The 23,557-nt window shown below is 49.3% G+C and overlaps 2 protein-coding genes across 2 annotated transcripts; one reads left to right on the top strand and one right to left on the bottom strand.

Annotated features, from left to right (window-relative positions):
- Positions 1 to 3,802: 3,802 nt before the first annotated feature.
- On the top strand, positions 3,803 to 10,121 carry TNNC1 (troponin C1, slow skeletal and cardiac type). The gene is made up of 6 exons (XM_066326811.1): positions 3,803 to 3,845; positions 7,306 to 7,336; positions 7,651 to 7,797; positions 8,984 to 9,098; positions 9,206 to 9,342; positions 9,945 to 10,121. Exons 1-6 carry the CDS (start codon positions 3,822 to 3,824, stop codon positions 9,974 to 9,976), a joined length of 486 nt encoding a protein of 161 aa, XP_066182908.1. The 5' UTR covers positions 3,803 to 3,821; the 3' UTR covers positions 9,977 to 10,121.
- Positions 10,122 to 15,815: 5,694 nt separating this feature from the next.
- RPL29 (ribosomal protein L29) lies at positions 15,816 to 18,637 on the bottom strand. Its single transcript, XM_066326810.1, has 4 exons — positions 18,479 to 18,637; positions 18,211 to 18,255; positions 16,873 to 16,937; positions 15,816 to 15,972 (listed from the first exon to the last, which is right to left on the bottom strand). The coding sequence occupies exons 2-4, from the start codon at positions 18,245 to 18,247 to the stop codon at positions 15,847 to 15,849; spliced, it is 228 nt and encodes a 75-aa protein (XP_066182907.1). The 5' UTR covers positions 18,248 to 18,255; positions 18,479 to 18,637; the 3' UTR covers positions 15,816 to 15,846.
- Positions 18,638 to 23,557: the final 4,920 nt, after the last annotated feature.

Here is a 23,557-nt window from a genome sequence, read left to right as displayed (position 1 = left end):
GTGGATAATCTAAAAGATGGCAAGCAAACCCTCCTTAGCTTTTTCCCCTGAGCTGAACCTGAGTTGCCCTGAGGGGGAGTCATACTATGGCAGCCTTTCTGACAGGTTCAGTGTGCACCTCAGGAAGAGAAAATTGCAGGAGGGAGGATATAACTAGGTTTTTTAGGAGTATCTGAGTGTATTAAAATTGAGAGGTTGTCTAGAAAGATTATGTTTTGGCAGAAGGATGCATCAAGCATCCATCAAGACTTTGAAATAAACTCTGTGCTACATTACACACAGGGGAGAGGGATTATGTTTTGGACTGTCAAGTCAAGGAAATTTTGTTAAAAAGTACCTTCCAGCAAAATGAAAGTAATATTTATCTGCCCTTCCTTATGCTACCTAAGAGAGGATGCAATTAGCCCAGTATGGTGTAATTAATTGCAACTGAAGTGTAAATGTCCTGGCTGAATGCATGGAGCTGTAGGGGCAATGCTGGTGTCTCACAGATGCCACCAGGACAGTGGTAGCAAATGAGCAAACATACCTCTGCAAACAGAACTGGAAAAACTAATTTTGGGGTTTTTTTCACTGAAAACTGTTTTCCCTTGGTCAGGATGTAGCCGAAGAATGATGTGTACAAGGACAAAACACAGAGAGTACAGGCAGCCCAATAGGGATTTTCTAATGCTGTCCCAGCATCAGGAACTGCTGCTGAGCTCTTCATGAGATAATAAGTGGGTTTGGAGAGCAACTTTAATTAAGCTTCCTCTGAATGTCCCATTCCCTTAATTAAATAAAAATTTGCAGCCCTGGCTCGGCTGTCATGTTTGATCAGTGCCAGTCTCCTGAATCCTCCTCGTAAAGCAGTTCCTGCCTGCAGGCACAGTGGTGGCTCCTGGTGTGACAGCCCTGTCCTGGCTCACGGAGAAGAGGAAATGACAGGAGCAATGTGGCTGGGGAAGGGGGAAAACGGGTCCTCCCTCAGCTAAAACGTTCCGAGTAGGGTATAGGAAGCAATAAATTAAAGAATTTTGCTGTTGCTGGGTCTGGGCTCTCTCAGGGCCAGGTGCCCAAGGAAGGGAAGAGGGATACTAGAGCATTTTGCTGCAGTTTGGAGCCACGACACAGCCAAAGGAGCCCTGCAAACATCCCTGATCTCGAATAAAATTGCAACTTAGTTAGGTTTCTGCCTTTTATTTCCTTATATTTGACCTCAAGAATACCTCTGCTAGTTTTGCAATGGGTCACAGCTGCTTGGAAACGAGAGCCTGAAACGAGGTTTTGGAGGAAAAAAGCTCAGTAAAGCTTCCCACTTGCCTTGGTAGCTTGGAGTGACTAACAAGTGGGACAGCACGTCAGGATGCAGCTGGAGCCAGAGCCAACAGGCTGTACCTGACCCCAGTGACAGCCGCTGTGTCACCAAGCCAGCCATGCCCAGATTAAGGGCACTTGTGCTGGCAGCCCTCCTCGGACTATAGATAGCCACATTCCCTCTGCCATGGGGCTCCCGTGAGGAGGCAAAGGAAGCAGCCTTGGGGTGAGGAGAGGGTGGTTTTCCCTCAGAACACCCCATGGCTGCAGGAGCCACGCCCAGTGCTTTGCATGGCACAGGCTTCGGGTTTCCCTACAAAACCCCAATTCCCAATTCTTTTGTAAGCAAGCAGCTCAGGAGAGCCAGGGGATGCTGGAAGCTGTGTCTCCAGGCAGCCGGTGGGGAGGCAGGGGTTGGCATTGTGCCACTCGCCTGCGCCTCTTCCCCGGGAGGAACATCACCTCCTGCTGCCAGATGGGATTTCATCCTTTCCTCTGGGCTCAGCTCTGTTCTGTAAGTTTCTGCTCGCATCAGATGTTCGCAGAACTGCAGCTTTCCCGTGGCAGTGTGTTGGGTGGCAGTGGCCCAGATTCCCCCTCTCTAAGCACACAGAGACCCTTCCTCCACACCCCAACCTGAATTTCATCCCAGCTCTCTCCAGCAGACCTTTTAAAGGCAACGTTAGAGCCCCCCTCCTGCGCTACATTTACCCTAAATGTATTCCGGTGCATCCCAGGGGCTGCTCTCAGGGTGACTCAGAGTCATCATTTCCTGGGATGGAGCGATAGGGCCAGGTGTGATTCCTCAGCTCCTGCCCTGGAGCCTGGTAGTGCCCAGAGCTGGCACCTGCCACCCCACTGTCTCTGCGCTGAATCCCAAGGGGGGAGAAGCAGCCAGGGGCTGGGGCTTGCCTTGGGGCAGAACTTCCTTGGGAAGGTCTCTCTGGGGTTACCTAGGGGGTTTTGGGTGATTGTTTGGTTCTGGGGGACAGCAGGTCTCCCATCTCTACCTGTGCACTTACCTAAGAAAAAGCTCCAATGCCCTTTAACAAAATAGCTACTTCCCCCTGCCACTTTTTCTGACTTTCGTGTGTTAAAGGGAACCAAAACATTAAATACATCCAAATTAGGAAGACTAACTGCTTCAAAAATCAAATCCTTAAATGTAACATTTTTCCTTTTTATTCCATCTGCTACCCCTATGCTGAGCAGAGGCAGGGCTGGGCTGAAGCCTGCTGGGTTGAAGGGCAAACCAAGGCCAGCAGGGGCCCACAGGACCACAGTTCCTATCAGGCTCTGCAGTGAGTTAATCTTTCAGGACTCCAAACCTGGGAGGATGTGATGTGGGGATGGCTTTGTGCTCACCTGCATCCCTCCTTTGTGCTGACACCACCTGGCTCCCTTGTTAAAGCTGCTTTGGCTTGGACATTCCATAGGGACTGCAGCACGATTCCTCTTAAGGGGGGAATCTTAGAAAATATGAAAACTAACAGTTGCATCAATTGCATTTTCAGTTTTGCGAACTAATTCTTAAATAAAGCAGCTGGAGGTGAGGCTTTGCCACCCTGAGGTGTCAGAGCCCTCTGGACACAAGAGGGAGTGCTGAATCATTAAAAAGAGAGATTTGTCTTTGGTTGCTGTGGATTAAAACACTCGTCGCTGCACTGCTCATCACTTGGAGGACTTTGGTGTGTCTTGCTCTCCACCATGGCGGGGTAAATCTGTGGTAAATCCGCAGTAAATCCAGGAGTGTGGATTTTAGCCATTTGCAGTGGGGACAGGTCAACTTCCTGGCTGGGTGAAATGAGCCATGATTTCCTAAAGGACCGGCAATTATCCCTGGAATCAAACCGAGTTGATACCCCCATTCTGATAGCTGGTCCCCACATTTTGCAGCCCCAGCTGGAAACAGAAGGCTGGGGTAAAGCGCCACCTGCCTCCACACTTCTCTCGGTGGCACAGGGAGCGCACATTCCCCCGTGCTCGGTGCCTGTCCAGTCGCAATTCCCAGCGGAATTTGGGACACCCAGCACGAGGGGCCCTCGCACCCTCCGTTCCCACCGTCCCAGGGGACATTTGCTGCTGGACAGGGATATTTTGGGACACGTGCCTTAGCTGTAATTCCCAGTTCTGTTGGGCACAGCATAACCTTTCTAACGCAGCTTCCATGGGGGGGAACGCTGCGGAGGTGGAGGTGACACGGTGGCACGGGTCCAGTCCGGACAGCCACGAGCCGCAATATATCAGCAATTTCGGCAGGTCCTGCTGAAAAGCGGTGGCTCGATCCCACAACAAAGTCACGAGGAGCCCTCCAGCTGCCGCGGAGCGGGGCTGGGGCTGGCCCCGGACGTGCCAGCGCCAGGCTGGGCAGTGTCCCCATCGCAAGGCACGCAGGCGAGGCATTCCTGGGGGGCCGGCCATGGGGCTGCCGTGGGCTGGGCCCAGCCCCGGGGCCAGCACCCCCCTATATCAGCCGTGCCCGCGGGGCAGCGCCGGCACACGGACCCTGACCGCCCGCTCCGGCCATGGATGACATTTATAAGGCAGCGGTGAGTGTCGCCCCTTGGGGCCGTGGGCTGCGGGAAAAGGGGGTCTGAAATAGTTCCAGGGATTGTTGTTGTAAGTTCTCCAAAGCTGTGACAGCAGTAATTCAGCGGGTAAATGGAAATGAGAAATAATTATAGGGCAGCAACTTTTAGGCAACATCCTCATCCAGGACACAGAACCTTCCCTCTCACGGCTCTGGAAGTTTCACGCTCCTCTTACAAGTGTGAAACTCTCAACTTGCTGTTAAATTATTTACAGTGACCCCCTGGTTTCTCATTGAAAAGCAGGGAGATGGCTCCTAGATGAAGTTATAAATCTCAATAAAACCTGCCTGGCATCAGAGATGACTCTTGGTTTTAGCCCAGACAAAGCAGAGGAGGATATCCCAGGAAATAAACATTATTTGTGTGGGTTAAAACTCACCCTCTCCTTTCTGGTGCTTTACAACTCTGCCATTGCTATGTTCCCCTGCTCTTTAGCTGAATATTTTTCAGGGGGGGTTTAAAAAACCCTTGTTTTTTCTCAGTTATTTCCAAACGTCCTCCTCCGCTTTGTTGCTCCTGCTCTGTGCTATGCAGAATACAGAATGTGAGCTATGCCCTGGGGAACGTGGAGCATCCTTAGGCTATTTTAACTTCCACAGCTGCACGCTGTGCTCACTGTGTAAACCCAAAGTATTTGGTCTGTAATAAGAACACTGCATTATTCTGTAATGTAGACAGACAGAGATATGTGAGTGGAATAAGGATGAAAATAGATTCTGGCTTGTGTGGATTGCTATTGCATCCATAACTGGATTTACAGTAAGAGCTTTTTGGTGCTTTTTCCCCCCTTAAATATATAGGTCATCAAGTTTGATTTTAAGCAAGAGCACAAAAAATGCATCATACAAGATTTATCATTATTCCAAGGTTTTTAGAGGGAAGAAATGTAGTCCTCGGTAGGTAATTGAAGAAAAAAACCTCCAGTGTTCACACATCCCCTGTCCCTTGGTCAGCCTCGAAACCTATGAAATGGAACCCCTGTAATGATCCTGACAGTGTGAAAAGGTTCAGGAAAGGCTGAGTCCCTCAACCAACACTTTCAAAAGGGAGAAAAATGGAACCTGTAATATCAAAGAAAAATCCAGGCCTTTATAATTACGGTTTTTAATTAAATATGTTCTCTGTGACTCAAGGCACAGGCTCTTTCTCATTGTGTAGGGACCACACGCCCATTAGTTTGGTAAATGTAGGGTTTGAGTCCTGGGCATTAAAATTCCCAACACCTTTACAGAGGCAAAACAAGTCCAAGCCAGGCACAGCTGAGACAAACAGCTCTTTTGTCCAGCTATTTCCCACAATTTAGACTGTAAGAAAACATTTACCTGTGAAAGAAAAAAGTTGAAGAATTTCAGTTTCGCCTGTCTGACTTCCAGAGGGAACCATGGTATGGAGAGAAGAGCTGATAAAAGCAAATACAGCAGATTTGGCATTACCACGGCTGCTGCAATGCTGTGAGCTTACAGCTTGCCTTCCTACACTGCAGTCAGAAAAACCTGTTCCTGGAATGTTGTGGAGGGAAAAGAGGAATAAGGCAGCAAACAGCACCCATGTCCAGAGTGAACTATGAACAGCTCAAGAGGCATCTCTGTCACAAAAATGTCGCTCTCTACCAACAATGCATTTAATTTTTATACACCACATCTATCATGTCGGTACTCAAGAAGGCTTCAAAAGTGATTAGTTGTATATTTTCTACGTGCTGGTAGCATATATTAATATGACATTTATGCCAAATCCCCTACGTGCAGCCAGAGAACCCAATGGATTTCCATCTTACCCACTCATGCCTAGATAAGGGTGTGCAAACACAAAGCTATTTTGGGAATATTTTTAGGCTCTGTTAAGCGGTGCCTAGAACAGTGCCAGAGACAAGTGTCCAGATAAAGGGCTGCAAGGATAAATACCAAAGCCTGGGAACAATTAGGCAGCTCATCTTTATCTCCAGCACCTCTCTCACCCAGGCTTATAAATAGCGATTGCAACAAGAGTGTTACAGAGCAGGACGTGGCTGTGGCCGTCGTGGTGGTGGCTGCCCTTGCTCTGCCCAGACGATGTCTGCAGAGGGCCAGCAGCTGCCTGCCCTCAGCAGCACCAGAAACACACTGGGCTTGGGTTTCCTCCAGTAGTGGAGAAAAATTCTGCCGCTGTCCTTAGTGCTTTCAGACAAGTCCTCACCTCCTGGAGCAAGGGCAGGGGGATAAAATGCTCTGCCTGCTTCCCACAGGCTCTGTCCCACTAAGGAAAAGTACTTTCTCTGCTTCTTGCTGCAAGCAGAAAGAACCAGCTGGACTTTGCAAAACCATTACCCTTTGGGGCAAAAGAATCAGCTTTTGCTCAAAGACAGTACCACAACCCTGGGTTGTGGGGTTCTGCCCCCAACGAAACAGGGCAGGGATGGGTGTTGGGGGCCACTTGCATGGGGGTGGCAGCAAGGAGACTTCAGTGGGGTCAGACAGGGCAGGCATGGGCTCCTACCTGGCTGGATCTAGCAGCCTACCTGGCTGTTGAGCAGCATAGGAAGGAAAAGTTGATGTTTTCATGGATGCTACCAAAGGGGCAGTTGGAGATGGTGGTGAGGGCAGCAAATTCAGCTAAGCAGTACCTGGAATGAAGGCAGAGAGAAATGCATTTATACAGGTATGGCACAGAGCTGACTGATTCCCCTTTGCTCTCCTTATTGATTATTTTCATTAATTGGTGCTATCTGATGGTCTGTGGGGATTGAATAAGGGCAGAGTTTGGGAACAATCTGCCAGCCCATGTCAGCTAATGCCTGTTGCCTTCACAGGCCATTTCTTCAGAGAGATTCCCAACACAGGCTAAAGCTAGTAGCAGCTCCCTTCAGTGCCAGACACCTTTGTAAGAGCCCCGTCTCAGATGGAAGCAGAGCAGTTAAGCTCTGGATAGGGCAGGAGTTTCCTGAATCCAGGGCTGAAAAACAACTACCAGGGATAGTCTGGTCTACCTCTCCCTCCCCAGGGAACTTTCAAGCACATCTCATCTCTGATCTGGCATTGGCCTACAAACAACCAGCCCCCAGCAGTATAGCCATCCTGCAATGAAACCTGCCAGTGACAAGAAATTATCCCCAAATGTTTGACAGAGGCATATTCTTTTCCCAGTGGGCTTTCCCTGCTTGTACAAAGGTTATTTCTGTCATGTATTAGCATCTATTACTCTAGAGAAGTTATGTTGACTTCAAAGGAGATGTGAATAATTTTTTTAAGGGGAAGAATATCAGACTACAAAAACTTGTGGTGTCAAAACCCTCCTGGCTGTACATTCCTTGGTCAATGAGTTTGCCTCTTATGAGGTTTGGTTGACCCTGGCAAAGGCTGTTGAATGAATAATGCGTCCATTTAGCAAGTAGTGACGCTGACAATACAAAAATGACTTGGTGTCTGTGTTTTCCTTACAGGTTGAGCAGCTGACAGAAGAGCAAAAAAATGGTAGGTGCATCTTCAACCTGACACCACAGCCTAAAGTCGAGCTCCCCAGCCAGCAGCCCTGCCTGCCTCAGCAATAACACTCTGGAAAATGCTTTGCCCAGACTGGCCAAGGCAGGGCATGACCCAGGGATTTTGATCCACCAGCATTTCCAGCCAGGTAGTTCCTGTGGTGTGCCTGGGTGTCCCACACCGCCATGCCTGGCCACTCCTGGGATGCACAGTCAGGGGAGGCTGTGCCTGGGATGAGCCCCCAGCCTGCAGGATCGAGGTGCAGCGCAGGACCCCCTCACATCTCCTCTCCCCTCTCTCTCCAGAGTTCAAGGCTGCCTTCGACATCTTCGTGCTGGGGGCAGAGGATGGATGCATCAGCACCAAGGAGCTGGGGAAGGTGATGAGGATGCTGGGGCAGAACCCCACCCCTGAGGAGCTGCAGGAGATGATAGATGAGGTGGATGAAGATGGTGAGAAATTTGGGGTTCTTCCCCTCTCCCAAGCACCATCCCCACATCTGGGGGTGTGGGGGCCATCTGTGCAGTGCTGGCAGGATCCATGCTGGGGATGGTCAAAGCTGTGGGGTGCAATCTGCTGTACATTCAAATGGCACTAGACACCCACCAAACCTCAGCATGGTTCCTTTAGGGAATTTCCAAGCAAAGGAAAACTATAGAAATTTTTATTCCTACAATGATCAGACTGCTTGAACTGATTTTGGGGGGTACTGTGAAATTGTACACATCCTTTTAAAGAACAAAATGTAGGCTGAATGGAGGAACTTCCATTTCAGAAATGCCATTTAGAGCATTCTATCATCAGGAATGTCTCTCACTGCTCAAGTGTGCACACCCCCACATAACTAACTGTCAATACCAGTTAAATCAGTGTACTGATTTAATACTGATGATCACATATAACAAAATCCACTGTGGGCATTTGGGCAGAAATACCACACTAAGTAACTGGAAAATAAAAAATCAGTTAAAAATCAGGCAAAAAAGGAAAGCATCTGAGTCTTTGAAAATGACACTACAATACTGCGGATACAAAACCACACTGCATGAATACCTGCCTTCTGGAGCTTTCAGTATTAATACCTAAATGAGATGGATAGGTATCTCCATGGAAAGAATTTCCATTCTTTGGTGCTTCCAGAAGGACTTTTGCCAAGGCAAAATGACTGTGAAAGGTAAAAATTCACTTTTTACCTTTCAGTAAAGGTCGGAGAAGGGCCTCAGTCACTTATTCCAGCGTCCTGAGAGCTGACTTTTGGTGCAGGGCTGCTCTCCTGAGCTTTGCCCCTTGGTTGCTGAAGGGCAGTGTGATCTGTCATTGTCATTGCCATCCACCCCCCACAGCTCCAGCTGGGCTCCCCTTTCCTGCATTCCTCAAGCCCAGTATGAGAAGAGGCTGAGGCATCAGACCTTGTATATTCTGCCAGTTTCACTTGTATAGACACTGTCTGATGGCAGTCTTAGTTTTTAACTTTAACAATAATGTGTTTAACCCCACCACTTAAGGGGTTCTGAATTCATGTGGCTGTGCAGGGAAGCTGGTGGGGCCAGTCTGGTGGAGCTGCTCTTGGAGGAGTGTGGAGCTCAGTCAGGGTGCTGGTGCTGACCAGCTGGCCCAGAAAGTCCATTCCTCCTGCAGGCAGTGGCACCGTGGACTTTGATGAGTTCCTGGTTATGATGGTCCGGTGTATGAAAGATGACAGCAAAGGAAAAACCGAGGAGGAACTCTCAGACCTCTTCAGGATGTTTGATAAGTAAGAGCCAGGAGCACAGTGTGGTGGGGTGGCGGGAGGGGTGCAGCCAGCCTGGCTCCTCTCTCCAGCAGCTCTGTCTGGCCCTGAGCTCTTCTGTCCTGGCACAGAAACGCTGATGGCTACATTGACCTTGAGGAGCTGAAGATCATGCTGCAGGCCACAGGGGAGACCATCACCGAGGATGACATAGAAGAACTGATGAAAGACGGGGATAAAAACAACGATGGCAGGATTGACTATGACGGTAGGAGTCTTTCTTGCATGTGGTTTGGTCACAAGCCCTTGGTCACCCCCTGGGCAGCTCCCATGGTCTTGGCTGCCTTCTCAGATGAGTGTGAGCTCATGCACGCAGTGCTGGGCAATATGTCTGATGTGTGCACAGGGATGGGAGGTTCTTGTGCTTGTGAAATGGGAGCAAGGACCTGGGGCTGCCTTAACTGTCGCCTTGCTGCACTGAAGCACTGCCACTTTTCACCAGTCCCCTCCTGCCCCTTAACACAAACACCATCTCTAAGGGGCTGTTCCTTTGAATGTGATGCTGACAAAATGATCCCCAGGCCATTTCTGAGCTGAGTCAGAGATCATGTCCCCCCCTGGCACTCACCTCCAGTGTTTTGGTGGCAGCTGAGGGTGAAGCTGGGCTCCAGTGACATTTCCAGCAGGAGTCACGAGGAGTCCTCCCCACAGTCAGAGGAAGAGTAGCCATCCCCCCCTTGGCCTCTTGCATATCCTGAGGGTGGAAGAGGAGACAGGGCTGGGAAAAGCTGCCAGGAGCACACTTGGCAGCTGTGAGGGTTCTTCAGTCTCACCTCACACCTCTTGTATCCAATGTCTTCCCCTTGGCAGAGTTCCTGGAGTTTATGAAGGGGGTTGAATAAATCTGAGGCCAGATGGACAGCTTGAATCTCCTAAACCCTCCAGCTCTGCATCTCATCTCCTTGACAAAGTCCCCTGGCTACTGGCATGAAGACTGAGTGCTGAGAAGGGTGGCCAGGGGGAAATAAAACCTGTTAATACCCAGTGCCTCAGCTGGTCATTCCTTGGAGGTTCAGTGACAGCTTCACCCCTGTTGTGTACTCATGATTAATGAAACCACTACTGGGGGCTTCTTCTGGCAAGGTGACATCACAGCTGGAGCTTTAAGCCTCCAAGGAAGTGTTTTGCTGCCAGCCCAGTGACAAAGTCCATCCAGCAGGGCCATGGGTGCTCTGTGGGAGCTGCCATGTTCCATCTCCTCACCCCGCCATGGTGAGCAGGCTCGGGAGGTGGCACTGGTGCCTGCTGCTTTAACTGGAGCACTGGCAGCATTTTAGCAATGAAATATGAGTTAAAACTCACTTCAGCCATCACTGAAATCCATATGTCAGGGACAGTCTCTCTCTCCCACTTTCACCATAGCTATCCTGAAGGTACCACTCCCTCCTCCCCACCAGCCCAATTGGCACCCTGTGATGCCAAAAGAAGACCTCAATTTGCTTTGGCATCATGACTAAAAGCCATTCCTAAGCTGGACTGGATGCTCCTTCCTGTCTCTCCCAGCCTGGTGGGAGGCAGGTACTGACTCCTCGTAGTCCTCCTGCAGCTCTGGAATCTTCACTACAAAAAACAAGACCCCAACTTTCCCTGACAAATCACATGGATTTGGGCGGCTGAGAAGTGCCCGAGGGCGGTGTGAGTGTGAGCTCCAGGCCCAGGGTGACAGCAGGGCCAAGGAGCCACGCTGTCCCCAGGGGCCCTCAGCACCGTCTCCTCTCATCCCAAGGAAGCGCAGCATTCCTGTGGCATTAGCAGCTCTCCCTGCACATAGCTGCCTCCTCCCATCGAATTACAGCCCCAGCACAACTCACACATTGCAGTCGTGTCGCTAAAGTCAATCGTTTACCCAAGCAAAGTAAACATTGGCAGGGCGAGGCACGGGCCTGTGTTGATGCTGCCCCCGGCCTTGTGTGGCCACGCTGCCGGGCCCGTGCCCCAGGTCTGCTGCCTTCTCCTTCCCCTGCCTTTCCTCCACAAACCACAGTTTTTCCCCTCACTTCTGTGGAAATAACACCCCAAAGCAGCTGTGACACAACCTCATTTACAGCAGTAACGAAATATTGCGATCTCATTTATAGCAATAATGGAATATTGCAGTTCAGGGCAAACAGGCCTGAGGTGAAACAGGGGTGAGAGAGGTGGTTGATTGTTTGCAAGAACATGGCTATCTTTCCTCTAGACCAGCAGCACTAAATATTTTGCTCAATCAAAACTATAACAATGGAAAAACTGAGAAAATGAACCTAGCTAGAAACCTAGAGTATTTTGGAAACAGCTCTAATGCAAACATCTGTGTGACCCACTCTGATTTGGAGTCTCCCCAAGGGTTCCAAGCCCTGATGCCATAGCTTCTGCAGATCAGCAGGAGTACAGGTGTACCAGAAGGCAATGGAAACGTGGGTCTAAGAGCCCTGTGACAGGAAATGCTCTCAGGTGTTAACAGATTCTGTTTCCAACTAATCTATAACCTAGAGATGAAAAAGAAACATTGTCTGTCTCCACAGTGTAGCAGCAGCAGTTCTTTCCCACAGAAACCTGTGAGAACACAGCACGTCCTCATGTTTCACCCCAGGACTGGGAACCTCCAGAGTTGCCAATAGATGGGTTTTAGCCAGGAGCTGAGGTGATGCCACCTGTCCCCACACCCATGGCCACCCAGCCCACGGGCAACCCACCCCTGCACTCACATCACACCAGGCATCACTGACAGCCCCCTTTTCCTCCTCTGCCTTGGCCAAACCCCAGCATCCAAAGGACTTCTCCAAGATATTCTCCACTGCCTCCTGATAGGCTTTGGCTCTCTGGAGGTTGAACAAGAGAAAAAATAAGTTTAACCCCTTTCCTTCAGTCAGCTTGGTGGCTTGGACTGTGCTGTGTCCCAGGGAAAAGGATGGCTGGGAAGAGCCACCTGGCCCTGTGCCTTGGCTCTTCCCCCTTGGCTCAATGGCACTGGCAGCAGAAAGCCACAGCCTCACTGGCTGCCCACCCTTTTCCAAGAGTAAAGCAGGGAAGGTGGTGGCTGAAGAGAGAAGACAAAGGTCTTGTAGCAGCCAAAACTTGTCATTAGAAGAGCAGATGCACTGGGACTATTCAGGCTTTTCCCATCCTTAGAACAGGAGGTTGGGAAGCCAGGAAAACTGCTGCCAGGCTGGACTGCCTTTACACACTGCCTGTCCTCCCAGTCAGACAGCAAATGCTGCAGGGTGAGGAGCTGTGGGTGGATTTCACTGTTGGCTAAAACACAGGAACAACTGCACAAGGAATGTAACACGACATGACAGGCCAGTGAGTGGGTGAGCAGGCTGAAAAAACACTCACCCCTGGAGGATCAGCCTGGCTCAGTCCCCACGCAGGGGATGTGCCAACAATGAATGAACACCACCCTGAGGAATCCATGTATCTGTGCAACTTCAAACCCGTTTGCAGTTTTCACTGCATGTGCAGTGAACCTCTGGTGCCTAAAATCATTTCAGGAAAGTGACACAAGTCCACATTATCTGGGGAAAAAGAAGCCATTAACTCTTTTTTTAAAATCAGGCAAAAAGTAATTTACCAGTCTCTAAAACAGTGCTGAGATCTGTGTGCTCTTACCTCCCCAGCAGAGACAGGAACTGTGCAGGCAGGTGACAGCAGTCCATACCACCAGACACTGCCACAGTTCTCAGGCCATTGTTCTGCTTGCCTTTGCTATAGATTTAAACTCCTGCCCTGGTTTGCAGCTTTATCAATGTATTTGAGGCTTCTCCTCAGCCCTCAATAAAACTTTGCTGTGTGGACCAAGTGACTGCAGGAAGCTCTGATGAAATGTTGTGGACACTGCATAAATTTGCCAGCAGGGCAGTGGCAGTGTAACGTGAGCTAAGGTACATCAGATAAACACTTCACCAAGCCAAAGCCCCTGAGGTGTAGAAACACCTGCAACAGCCTTAAAAACCTGGGCAAAGCAGAACTCACATTCTGCTGCTGCTTCTTTTTGACCACACTACTGAAAGGCAGTAAGGGGGGACAGAGCAGTGCGTGTCCAGGCCATTTTTATCATCATTGTGAACATCAATGTCCCCAGTGAATGCCCCATTGGAGCATTTTGCAGGGCTTTGATTTCCCCACCCCATTCTGTGCTCTTGGCTTTCAGAGCAATGGCTCACCTTTGCCAATGAGATGATTTGGTATTTGGTTACACGCCCTTTGCTCTTTTTCTTTTTTAAATCAAAGCAGAGAGAGGAGCCAAACTGGAACTTGATACTGAGTCCTCTTAATTGCAAAGGGGAGAAATAATCTGCAGCAAGTATGACGTACAGCAGCAGCAAGCATAAGATGCATAAGCTGATGTACAGCAGTTGTTAAGCATTGAGATGCCTTTGAGCTCTGTCTTCCTGCAGGATACCAATCACGAGAGTTTTGAAGTTTTTAAATATCAAAGATGACAGAGCTCTGCGTAATAGGAATAGTTTCAAGTGGGCCACAGCTGCCAGTTCACCCTCCTGGGCTCTGTATATGTAATGCCCCCAAAAAGGGTCTCCAACCTCAGTTCACCAACAGAACTTAAATGATTTCACAAGGCAGGAGAAAGAGGATGGAGACTCACCAGAGGAAGAGTCAGCACAAACTCCCCTCCACAGCTTTCTTTTCTGGGCTGGCACAACTGTACAAACAGGAAGGCTGTCAACAGAGGTGTCACGGGGTTAGCCAATGCGATAGGTGGTCACTGATGTCCACGCAGTGTCCTGCAGAACCACCACGTGTGCAGGGAGCACTCAGCAACAAACCTGACACCAACCTGCTGTGGAAGCTCACAAAATTCCTGTCTCTTGCTACACAATGCCTGGATTAAGGTTACGTTCCTCTGTGCTGCATTTTGTCACGCAGCTGCTATTTTGGTCAGAAAGTCAGCAAGCCCTTATTTGGGAAGCTGTCCCACTGAAGGGCAGCATGAAGGGCAGTGAGATGAAAAGGCTGCTTCTCAAGGCAGGCCTGGGGGAGCTGCCTGCAGCCACAGGAAGCCCAAATCTTGCCCTCTGCTTCTCGTTAACATTCCAACATCCTTTTCTCAGCCTGACCCCTGCCTCTCTTCCCTCAGACTGCATCTTGTGGGTGAGCTACTCCCACAACACAAGCACTCCAGGGAAGACACCACAGGGGTTGAGATGAAATCTCTCTTCTTACATGGAAAAGTTTTAGTGCTGGAGATTTAAAATGCAGAAGTTACACTGGGTAGAAAATCTGCAGATACACAGGTAAAGATGTAGACGGACAAACACCAAGTGCTCTGTTCAGAGGTTTTCCTTTGCTCTTGTAGCACACATCTTCACCAGGCTGACTCTCACTGCAGAATCCCCACTCCCATCTCCTTCAACACCAGCAGTAGCTCCACTCTCTGTGTGCCTTAACCATTTAGCAGGCAGCAGAGTGAACCTTGCCAATGAACTTTGTCATGCTGTCGCTTAATATTAAATCTGTTTTTCACTGAAACCTTTGCTGGTGATCTTTTAAGTTCCTCAAACACTTGTAACAGGCTGACAAACACCAACCTCCACAAAAGCCCCAGAGATGCACACAGTAGAAATCAGACAGCTGAGGGCTACAGACAACCCTGACTTTACAACCCTCTGGACCTGTGAGTTTCAAATTAGCAAGTCTCTTTACATTGCTTGGTTTAGGGGTTTCTCGGTCAAAAACAATTAAAAAGTGGGAACTGGGAAAAGGCTTCTGAATTTAAGCCTGAAAGAATTCAAACTAACACACGTAATTTTGGTAATTGTATAAACTATTAAAAAAATAAACTATATGAATTGGATATTCCAGCTAAAATTATGGGGTTTTATCCAGCAAGTGTTTTGCTGCTCTACTGCAGTCAGAAGGTACCTGCAAACTTCCAGTCCTGCTGACTCCACGGATTTACCCCACCGGGTGGACATGTGCTGGAACTGCAATTCCAGAACAGCTGATGGCATTCCAACAGGTGCCTCCTGCCAGAAAAGTACAGCCCCTTTCAGAGCTCAAAGCCCTGAGTCAGCTTTGAGGGGGCCCTGGAGAGTGAAGCCCTCTCCTGACATACAAAATAGCAGGAGCAAAAGCCGGGCTTCAGCTCCTCCCGGGATTTTCCATGTTACTCCTCTCATCTCCCCAAGGCAGCACATTTTGTTACTGGAGTGAAAGACATTTCCTAAAATCAGTCACTACTGAAAGATGTGTATTTTGTACATTCCTAACCCCTTACATGTTCCCATGGGTAGCTCCATTGACGCCTCAGTATCAATGAGCATTTCAGGACACAACACAGAGCAACTCTAACACAAACCCCTGTGGTGTCCCACACCCCAGCCAGCACTCCTTACCCTCCTTTTTCCCAGGATTCCCACAGCTGCAGGGAACCACAGAGCAAAGCAGCAGACTTGTAACAGCCCTGGAAATTCCACCTTGCTGTAACAACACCAGGAATCATCACTAAAGTCGTGGTACCAGAGAAAGGAAATGTCACCCCAGTTTTCAAAAGCACAAAGAGGATCCAGGGAACTACAAGCCAGGCAGGCTCCCTGGGTCACTACTCACAGGCTTGATGAACAGCTGGCAGCTAAAACACAACTCAGACAAGGCTTCTGGAGGGCTCTCCTCAAATTCAGGTGGTGAAGGCTTTGTTACATACAATTTTATTTAAAAAAACTGCTGTAACACACATGCCAGTAAGAAAACTGGGTCTTTTTATTAAAGCACATCAGTCTTTTTTCTGCTGAGCAGCCTGCTGAGCTGCCTGCTTGGCATTGTTGGCCTGCATCTTCTTCAGCCCCTTTTTGTTGTGTTTCTTTGCAAACCTCATGTTCCTCAGAAACTTGGGATCAACCTATAAAAATAAAGGAAAAATAAGCCATGTTGCAGAAGACACATATGAAAACATTTATAGCTCCATATTGTCCCAATTATTCCCAAATGCAAGCTGTGACTTTTTTTCTGATTTTTCAACAAAATAATTTTAGTCATCTGCAACAAGGCTTTAACAGCTGTTTTCCTTAACCACCATAAACAAAAAAAATCTCAAACCCCAGTAATAAACATAAAGGAAGAACAGGATGGGCAAAGCTGCAGAAGGGGCAGCAGGACTGCACCCTCACTGAGCTTTGACAAATATTTACACCACATCCAAAAAGCTCTGTAGGTTGTGACATCTAAAAAAGCAAATAAAATCACAACCCTCCCCTAACAAAATTTACTGTTTTCACTTTAAAGTGTCGAAAAAGACCCTGTTGTACCATTTGGATAATCTCAGAAAAAGCAATATACTGCCACTTTCATGTGTGTTTGCCCAGAAATGCCAATTCCTCTTATTTTGTAAGTGAAATTATCTGGATTACTATAGACAGTAAGCAATATTGACGGAGAGGGAGAGGGGAGGGAGAGAAGGAGACACAGCAGGACTCAAAAGGGAAAGGAACCATTTAACTGGCAAGTGTTTTACTGGAAACAGCACTCAGTGACAGCCACCAGAACAGGGCAGGGAAAACACTGGCCACTGACTAAAATGCAGTTTTATAGGCATACAAGGGCAGATTTCATGTGGGTTAGAAATATCCCAGCTGCATGTCAGGTAAGTAAAAGAACTGAACCCCACAGTGGTTCTGACCACCTGGAACAAAGGCCTCTGTCTGCAAAAAATGCGGCAGTCAAAATAATACAAGTTCTGGGTTTTTTTCACAGTTAAGCCTCAGTGACTCAACAGCTTAGGAATATCAGTAGAAATACTCACCCCTTTGAGAGATTCGTATCTATGGGTTTTGGGCTTCTTGATGCCATTTCTGTGCCATTTACGGGCTATGTGGAAAACGAGACAAATACTTAAATTACAGTTTCTGCTATTATTTAGCAGCTGCATAAACAATATTTCTTTTTAAGCGTACCTGACTATCAGAATGATGTGGAATAGACAATTTTCAGACCCTATCCAAACTACATTTGAATTAAAACCACCTCCATGCTCATCCCTCTGCATGGGCTTCCAATCCAAAGACTCCAGGCAGCTCATTAATTAATGACACGCTGACAGCACCACCAGCACAATAAAAGGCCTCACCCATTAATAAATTCAAGCATTTGTGGCAGTGTCAGAGGGCACTGTCACTGTGCAGGACCAAGCAGAACCAACTCGTGACCTCTGCTAAGTCACAGCACTGATGAGAAGACCCCAAACATGAACTATTCCATCACTGTGGCCATCTCTGGATTGCACAGGATCCCAGAGATTAAGCTTTTCAGGAACATCAGACAATGATGTCTGGGTTGGAAATTAAAACTTTAAAGACCATCCTGTTTTACCCCCTGGCCAAGGGCAAGGACATCTCTCACCAAGACCAGGTTGCTCCAAGCCCTGTCCAACCTGGCTTAGGACACTTCCAGGCATGGAGCAGCCACAGCTTCTCTGGGCACCCTGTGCCAGGGCCTCCCCGCCCTCACAGGGAAACACTTCTTCCTCATATCCAACCTAAGCCTGCTCTCTGTCAGTGTGAGGCCATTCCCGAGTCCTGTCACTGCCTGCTCTTGTAAAGGGTCCCTCTGCCTGCTGGGTTGGTGATGATCACCACAGAATCACTCAGGTTGGAAAAGGCCTCTGAGATCTTCGAGTCCAACCTACGACCCAACACCACCCGGCCAACCAGATCAAGGCACATTCAGTCTTTCCTTAAACACCTCCAGGGACGGTGACATCACCACCTCTGTCACCACCTCCTCTCTGGGCAGCCCGTTCCAATGTCTAAGCACCTTTCTTGTGAAAAAATTCTTCCTGATGTCCAACCTAAACCTCCCCGGGCACAGTTGAAGTCTGTGTCCTGTCGTCCTATTGCTGGTTACCTGGGAGAAGAGGCCGACCCCCAGACTTCTAACGTAAAAAATCCTGTTTTTCTGCTTACATGTTAATTCTAAACTGAGCCCAAACAAGTCTGGACTCTTGTAATATTCCTTTAAACTCCCCCATTCGATCTCTGCGCAGCACCATCTTATCTCGCTGCACATCCCCGGGCAGACCGCGCTGCCATCACCGCGCCGCTCCCAGCCCGGTTAAACCCTCCTGGACCCCCGCCTCGCTCACACTGGTTGTGCGTGGTGTGGTTCTTGGACTTGGCCATGGTCGCACCTGCGGAAGAAACACACACTGCTCAGCCGGGCCGGGTTGGTGAGGGCCGCCCGGCTCCCGCACCGAGCCCGCCCGGCCCCGAGCCCTCGCCTATCGCCCCGCTCCGACAGCCCCGACGCGGCCCCTCCACCCTGCCCGGCCCGACCCGACCCAGTCAGGCCCGGCCCGCCCACGGGCCCGGATGGTGCCGGATGGGCCCGGATGGTGCCGGGGCCGCCCTCACCGGAGCCGCGCTCGCCGCCGCCGCCGGACCGGAAGAGAGGGAGCACCGCGGGGGCCGCCGGGAAGCGGGGCCGGGCCGGAACCCCGCGTCCTGTAGTTCCGCCGGGCAGTTTCCCCGTTGCCTTCCCGTACCGCTCCGCTTCCCGCTGCCGCCGCTCCCCACGGTCGCCGCTCCCGCTCCGTGAGGGACCTGAGGCCGCCGCCGCTCCCGCCCCGGGAAGGCCCCGCCGCGGCAGGACCCGTGACACCCAGTGACGCGGCGGACCCGGTCCCTCGGCAACGCCATTCCCCCGGCAGCGCTGTTCCCCACCAACATGGTTCCCACCAACACGGTCCCCCCTAACGTGGCGCCCGTCCATGGCCTCTGGCGGCGCGGCCGACGGAGCCGAGGCCCGAGGCCGCTCTGCGCGGGGCCCTGCCCGACCGCCGTGCGAGCCTGAGGCCCGAGGCCACAAAGGAATCCGGGCAGGTTCTTCTGCGTGTTGCACCGCACTCGGGCGATGCAGTCAGGCACGGGCCATGCTCCGCAGGGCAGGTTAATTCAATGCTGTTGATCTTTATTCGTATGAAACACCAGAGGCTCGAAGAGCTCTGTTTGCTTTCAGATAATTGGCAGCGTTGGCTGTGCCCCCTCGGTGACCCCCAAACCCCTCCCCGTGCCCAGCAAAGATGTGGCACACTGCAGGGGTTTGTGCCGTGTTCGAACCATGCTGCAAGGTTAAAGTTTAACTCCTGCAAAGTTTACGGACTGAGACTTAGGTATTTTAGTATGTGAAAGACACTGAAATGATGACCATGATGGGAATATTTCCTCATGGAAAGGGTAGACATTGCACTGGCTTGCCCAGTGTGATGGTGGAGCCACCTTCCCTGGAGGTGTTCAGGGAAAGACTGCATTTGTGGTCATGGGTTGGGGCATTTCCCACAGTGAAGTGTTACAGGAATAACGGCAACCAAAGGACAAGCTTCCCCAAGCCCCTTGGGTTTTATCTGTTGACTAATTGCAGCATTTCTGGCCAAGGCTGCTGTGATTTCAGAAGGGAGCCTCTGAAATACAAGCAGAAAAGGCCCAGGCTCTTCTGCGTTGTGGGAACATACTGCCACCTTTTCCACACAGAGTTCACGGAATCACAAGGCTGGAAAAGTCCAACCCATGCTCTAACACCTCCACTAAACCATGGCACCAAGTGCCACATCCATTTTTTTTTTTTTAAACACATCCAGGGATGGTGACCACCACCTCTCTGGGCAGACCATTCCAATACTTGATCACCCTTTCTGTGAAAAACTTTTTCTTATATCCAACATATATTTCCTTTGGCACAGCTTAAGACTGTGTCCTCTTGTTCCGTCAGTTGCTGCCTGGCATTTTATGGCATTGCCTTTATTTTACAATGAGAGGCACAAGTGACTTGCTTAAAATAAGCCAGCCTGAACAAACCAGCCCAGAGATCAAAAGCCCCATGTGAGAAATGATGGTCACTTTTTAAAATTTCCACGGTTTATTAAACCTTAACAAAATATAATGAAGGACTGAATAAGGAGAAAGAGCAGCACTGGGAGTTTCCATGACCAGGAGCCACATGCTCATCTACAAAACGGATGTCCTGCTTTTTATAGCCTTGCCCCGCAAAGTCTTGTCAGTCAACCTCTTCTTTGCTGTCCATTGGTGGAGCTCGCTTTCTGACATCTTGACTACAGGTCAGGTGTTGCCACAGTAACAGCTGGCCCAAGTGTCCCACATGGCCCAAAGGCCATCCCTTGACAGCAGTGTAAGAGGGAGGGGAAAGAGGATTACGGGAGGACATAGTACAGTAGCATACCTACACATGTACAAAACTTCTAACATACATGTAATATTTATCCCTTAATTGTGAGAGCCAACCATCTCATTACTCATCTATGACACCCATGTTATAAATGCATGTTATAATATTGGCTTTTCACAACTATTAAAATGGATGCTATATGTATAATGTTAAACTAGCTTTGCTATAAAGATATAGTTTTTATTTCTGGTATCAATTAAACTTAGACATAGTAGTGAAATAGCTGATAGGTTTATGCTTGTAATTGAACTGCCTGTTTGGTTGGGATAAGATCCAGTGAAGGTATGATGAAGACTGTTGCTACTGATACGCCAACTCTCAGCACCTGCCAACTGTAGAAAGTATGGACCAAAACCCAAGCTGGAGGTGATAATAAGAGTGGACTAAAACCACAGCCAAGAAATGCACATGCTCTAAAAAGGTGGACCCGAGGAGGAGCCATGCTAAACAGTTCTTGGAACATGTAAACTAGTTTGGGGAAAAGTTTAAATGTGCCTAATTGTTTATGAATATGCAATAGGCTGATGCAATAGAAAAGGTATGTAAAGGGTGTCTCTGAAACAGCTGAATGCCAAGCACCCCACCGTTAAAAACTTTCCTTTCATATCTTTGTCTCCTATTGTCCTCATTTAAACTTCTGACTTTTACCAGGATAGTGAACCTCATTTTTCACACCCATGACCAGTACAGAGAGTGAACTGGACATTTTTTCAGTGGCTGATTGCTTGCAGAGCAATTGCTACTCTGCCTCAATTTCAGATACCTATAAACAAGCTCTTCCTATTATAGAAACAGGGAAAAATAGATTATCCTTAGTAGTTTGGCAACACTGATGACAGAGAAATGAAAATAGGCAGGAAAAGAAAGCTAATGCAATTTAATTTCAGTATTTCACTTATTCTGAGCAAGACCTAAGATGCAAAGTGCATTTGGCCTCATTTCCCAGCCCCATCCCCATTCTGGGCAGCTGTGTAAAAATAGATGAAAATAGCAATATTCTTTTACTGTCATTTTGCAGCTGGAATATGAAGGTCTGCTCAAAATCCTCCTTGATATGCAAACATCTGGCTTTTTAAACTGTTGTTTTTTAAAATTCCTTCCACTGTAGTGAGCTGCAGTCTTAAAATATTTGTACATCACTTTGGCCAGCTAACTGCAGCCAACAGTAGAGAGAAACCCTGACTTTCCTGATAGCACAAAGAGCCAAGCTCAGTGGAAGACAGAACTGAATCCCAGAGGTGTGTTTGCCTCTCTTGCATTGCAAAAGGCAGAAAGGCTGTCAGTGCCCTTAGTTTGGCCATTAGATTATGAAAACTCTTGATCTTTTTAACTAATTGCTGAGCTTTCTTCCATAGGAAGAAATAGAAGTGTTTACTTTGGGGTGCTGTCTGCCTTTTCCAAGTTTTTTTCAGGGTCTTGCTGCAATTATTGCTGTTGGAACTCCCTGGGAGTCTTTCCCAGCTGCTGCTGGGGCCACTCAGATGAGCAGTCAGACATGTGGGGATTAGAGAAGCTGTGCTTAATGCCCAGGTGATTACAAGATCTATAATCCAAATTATTAAAATAAAACTGTGGAAGAACATTCAGTTCGTGGAGCTGAGTGTAACATATTCAGGGTAGTTTATGAATCACTGCAAAGCAGTGCAGAGTACGAGGTGAAAAGGATGATCCAAGGCAGGATCAAGGCTTCTGTACAGTGCTGGGTGATCAAGCCTCCTCGAATTTCTCCCATGCCCTGATGTGCTGCTGTGCCTCTAATTATGGTGTTACTGAGAACAATTGGCCAGTTCAAAACCTTTAGTCATGCTCCTAGTGATTACAGACTTAATTAGTTCATGTTAGCCCAAGTGTCCTCGATTAAAGGAGCTGCGATTGTTAAATAGGATGTTCATTACTCCAGCTGCAAAACAATTATGAAAAAATCATAACATAAAAATCTCACAGTGCCTTTGACAACTGTATCTCAGTCACTGTCCTTGCAACAGGCACACTTACGCTGGTTGATCTCTGTCAGGTTTGTCACAGTTTTCATGCTGACCCATTTCAGCAGCCTCTCCTGACTTGCCTCCTCCCTCCCTGTGAGGTGACTTGGGTTAAAGAATTGCTGTGGCTGCCTCCATTCAGTGATGCCAGGGACTGTCCATTGTCCAGCATGTGCCAGTGCCAGAGCTGAGCCAGGCTGAGTTTTACAAGCCTTGAACAGAGGCTGGGGCTGGTCATTTCCCAAAACATGAAGATGACAAGGAAAGGCCATGTTCATGTCGGATGTTTGGCACAGTGTGACGACACAGCTCCCCAGCGCCCTGAACACAGAACCAGTGATAAGCACTTTCAGGTGCTGACTCTGCTCGGCACGGGCTCTGGGGCACCCCTACAAACTGCTCCCTCGTGGGGAGGTAACAGGCAGTGGGGACACTGCAAGGATGCTTTTGGCTGTCCCTGACGGCTCACACGGAAGATTCTCACCCTGGGCTGCTTCCAGGGTGACTCAGGCACTTCAGCCACCCCCCATTCCCACCTCGCTCTGCAGACACCACTGAGCCCAGGGCTGTGCCTTGTCAGGGAGAGAACCCCGTGGGATATGGCCACCTTCATCACCCTCCTTCCCCCCAGCAAGCAGAGCCAGCGCTGGGCGGTGTGGCAGGTCCCTGCCCTGGCAGGTGCCGGTGGCTTTGGGGCCATTTCAGGGCTGTTCCCAGTCCGAGAGCAGACAGGGCTGGGCTGTGCTGTAAAGCCGAGCGATGCTGGAGGGGAGCGAGGGAGACTGAGGGACAGTCCCCGGGGATAAAGGCCGAGACGCCTCCAGAGAAGCCGGGAACAACGGGGCATGGAGGCACTAGAGGGAGCCTGAGCATCACAGATCCCGCTCTGGCGCAGGGTGGGAGAATTAGTCCCGCTCAGGGAGAACGGGCATCACCAGCAAGTAACAGCGGGTTTCACACAGCAGTTTCGCCCTTGACCTGGCATCCTACCCGGCTGTGCCTTTCCCCACGGATAGTTTTTATAATTTCCTTGAAGGCATAAAGAAATAGTTTCATTGATGGAAATTGCCAGTCTTCCAGCGGAGAGACAGCTGGCTCAGAGCATTTGGGATAGGAGGTGAGAAAAATCACTGGCAACTGGTGGCAATCGTCAGATGGAAGGGTTCAGGAGAAAAGCAATTTTTGCAAGGCAGTGGAGAGCAGAAGTTCTGATCTCCAGCTGCAGATATCCCTGTGGGAAGGGGAGCTGTCACAACACAACCTTGCAAG

Source organism: Sylvia atricapilla, chromosome 11 (genome assembly GCF_009819655.1).
Source record: "Sylvia atricapilla isolate bSylAtr1 chromosome 11, bSylAtr1.pri, whole genome shotgun sequence".
NCBI classification, from domain to species: domain Eukaryota; kingdom Metazoa; phylum Chordata; class Aves; order Passeriformes; family Sylviidae; genus Sylvia; species Sylvia atricapilla.
Note: the sequence above shows the minus strand (reverse complement) of the source record. Positions and strands in the feature narration are given on the sequence as shown.

What these genes read in the sequence shown, in the direction of transcription:
- TNNC1 (XM_066326811.1), top strand. Translation starts at nt 3,822, where the DNA reads ATGGATGACATTTATAAGGCAGCG. An exon ending in GACAGAAGAGCAAAAAAATG is followed by an intron (nt 7,337 to 7,650) that starts GTAGGTGCATCT and finishes CTCTCTCTCCAG; the next exon opens with AGTTCAAGGCTGCCTTCGAC. An exon ending in CTCTTCAGGATGTTTGATAA is followed by an intron (nt 9,099 to 9,205) that starts GTAAGAGCCAGG and finishes GTCCTGGCACAG; the next exon opens with AAACGCTGATGGCTACATTG.
- RPL29 (XM_066326810.1), bottom strand. Translation starts at nt 18,247, where the DNA reads ATGGCCAAGTCCAAGAACCACACCACGCACAACCAGT. An exon ending in CCACACCACGCACAACCAGT is followed by an intron (nt 16,938 to 18,210) that starts GTGAGCGAGGCG and finishes TTTTCCACATAG; the next exon opens with CCCGTAAATGGCACAGAAAT. An exon ending in GATACGAATCTCTCAAAGGG is followed by an intron (nt 15,973 to 16,872) that starts GTGAGTATTTCT and finishes TTATTTTTATAG; the next exon opens with GTTGATCCCAAGTTTCTGAG.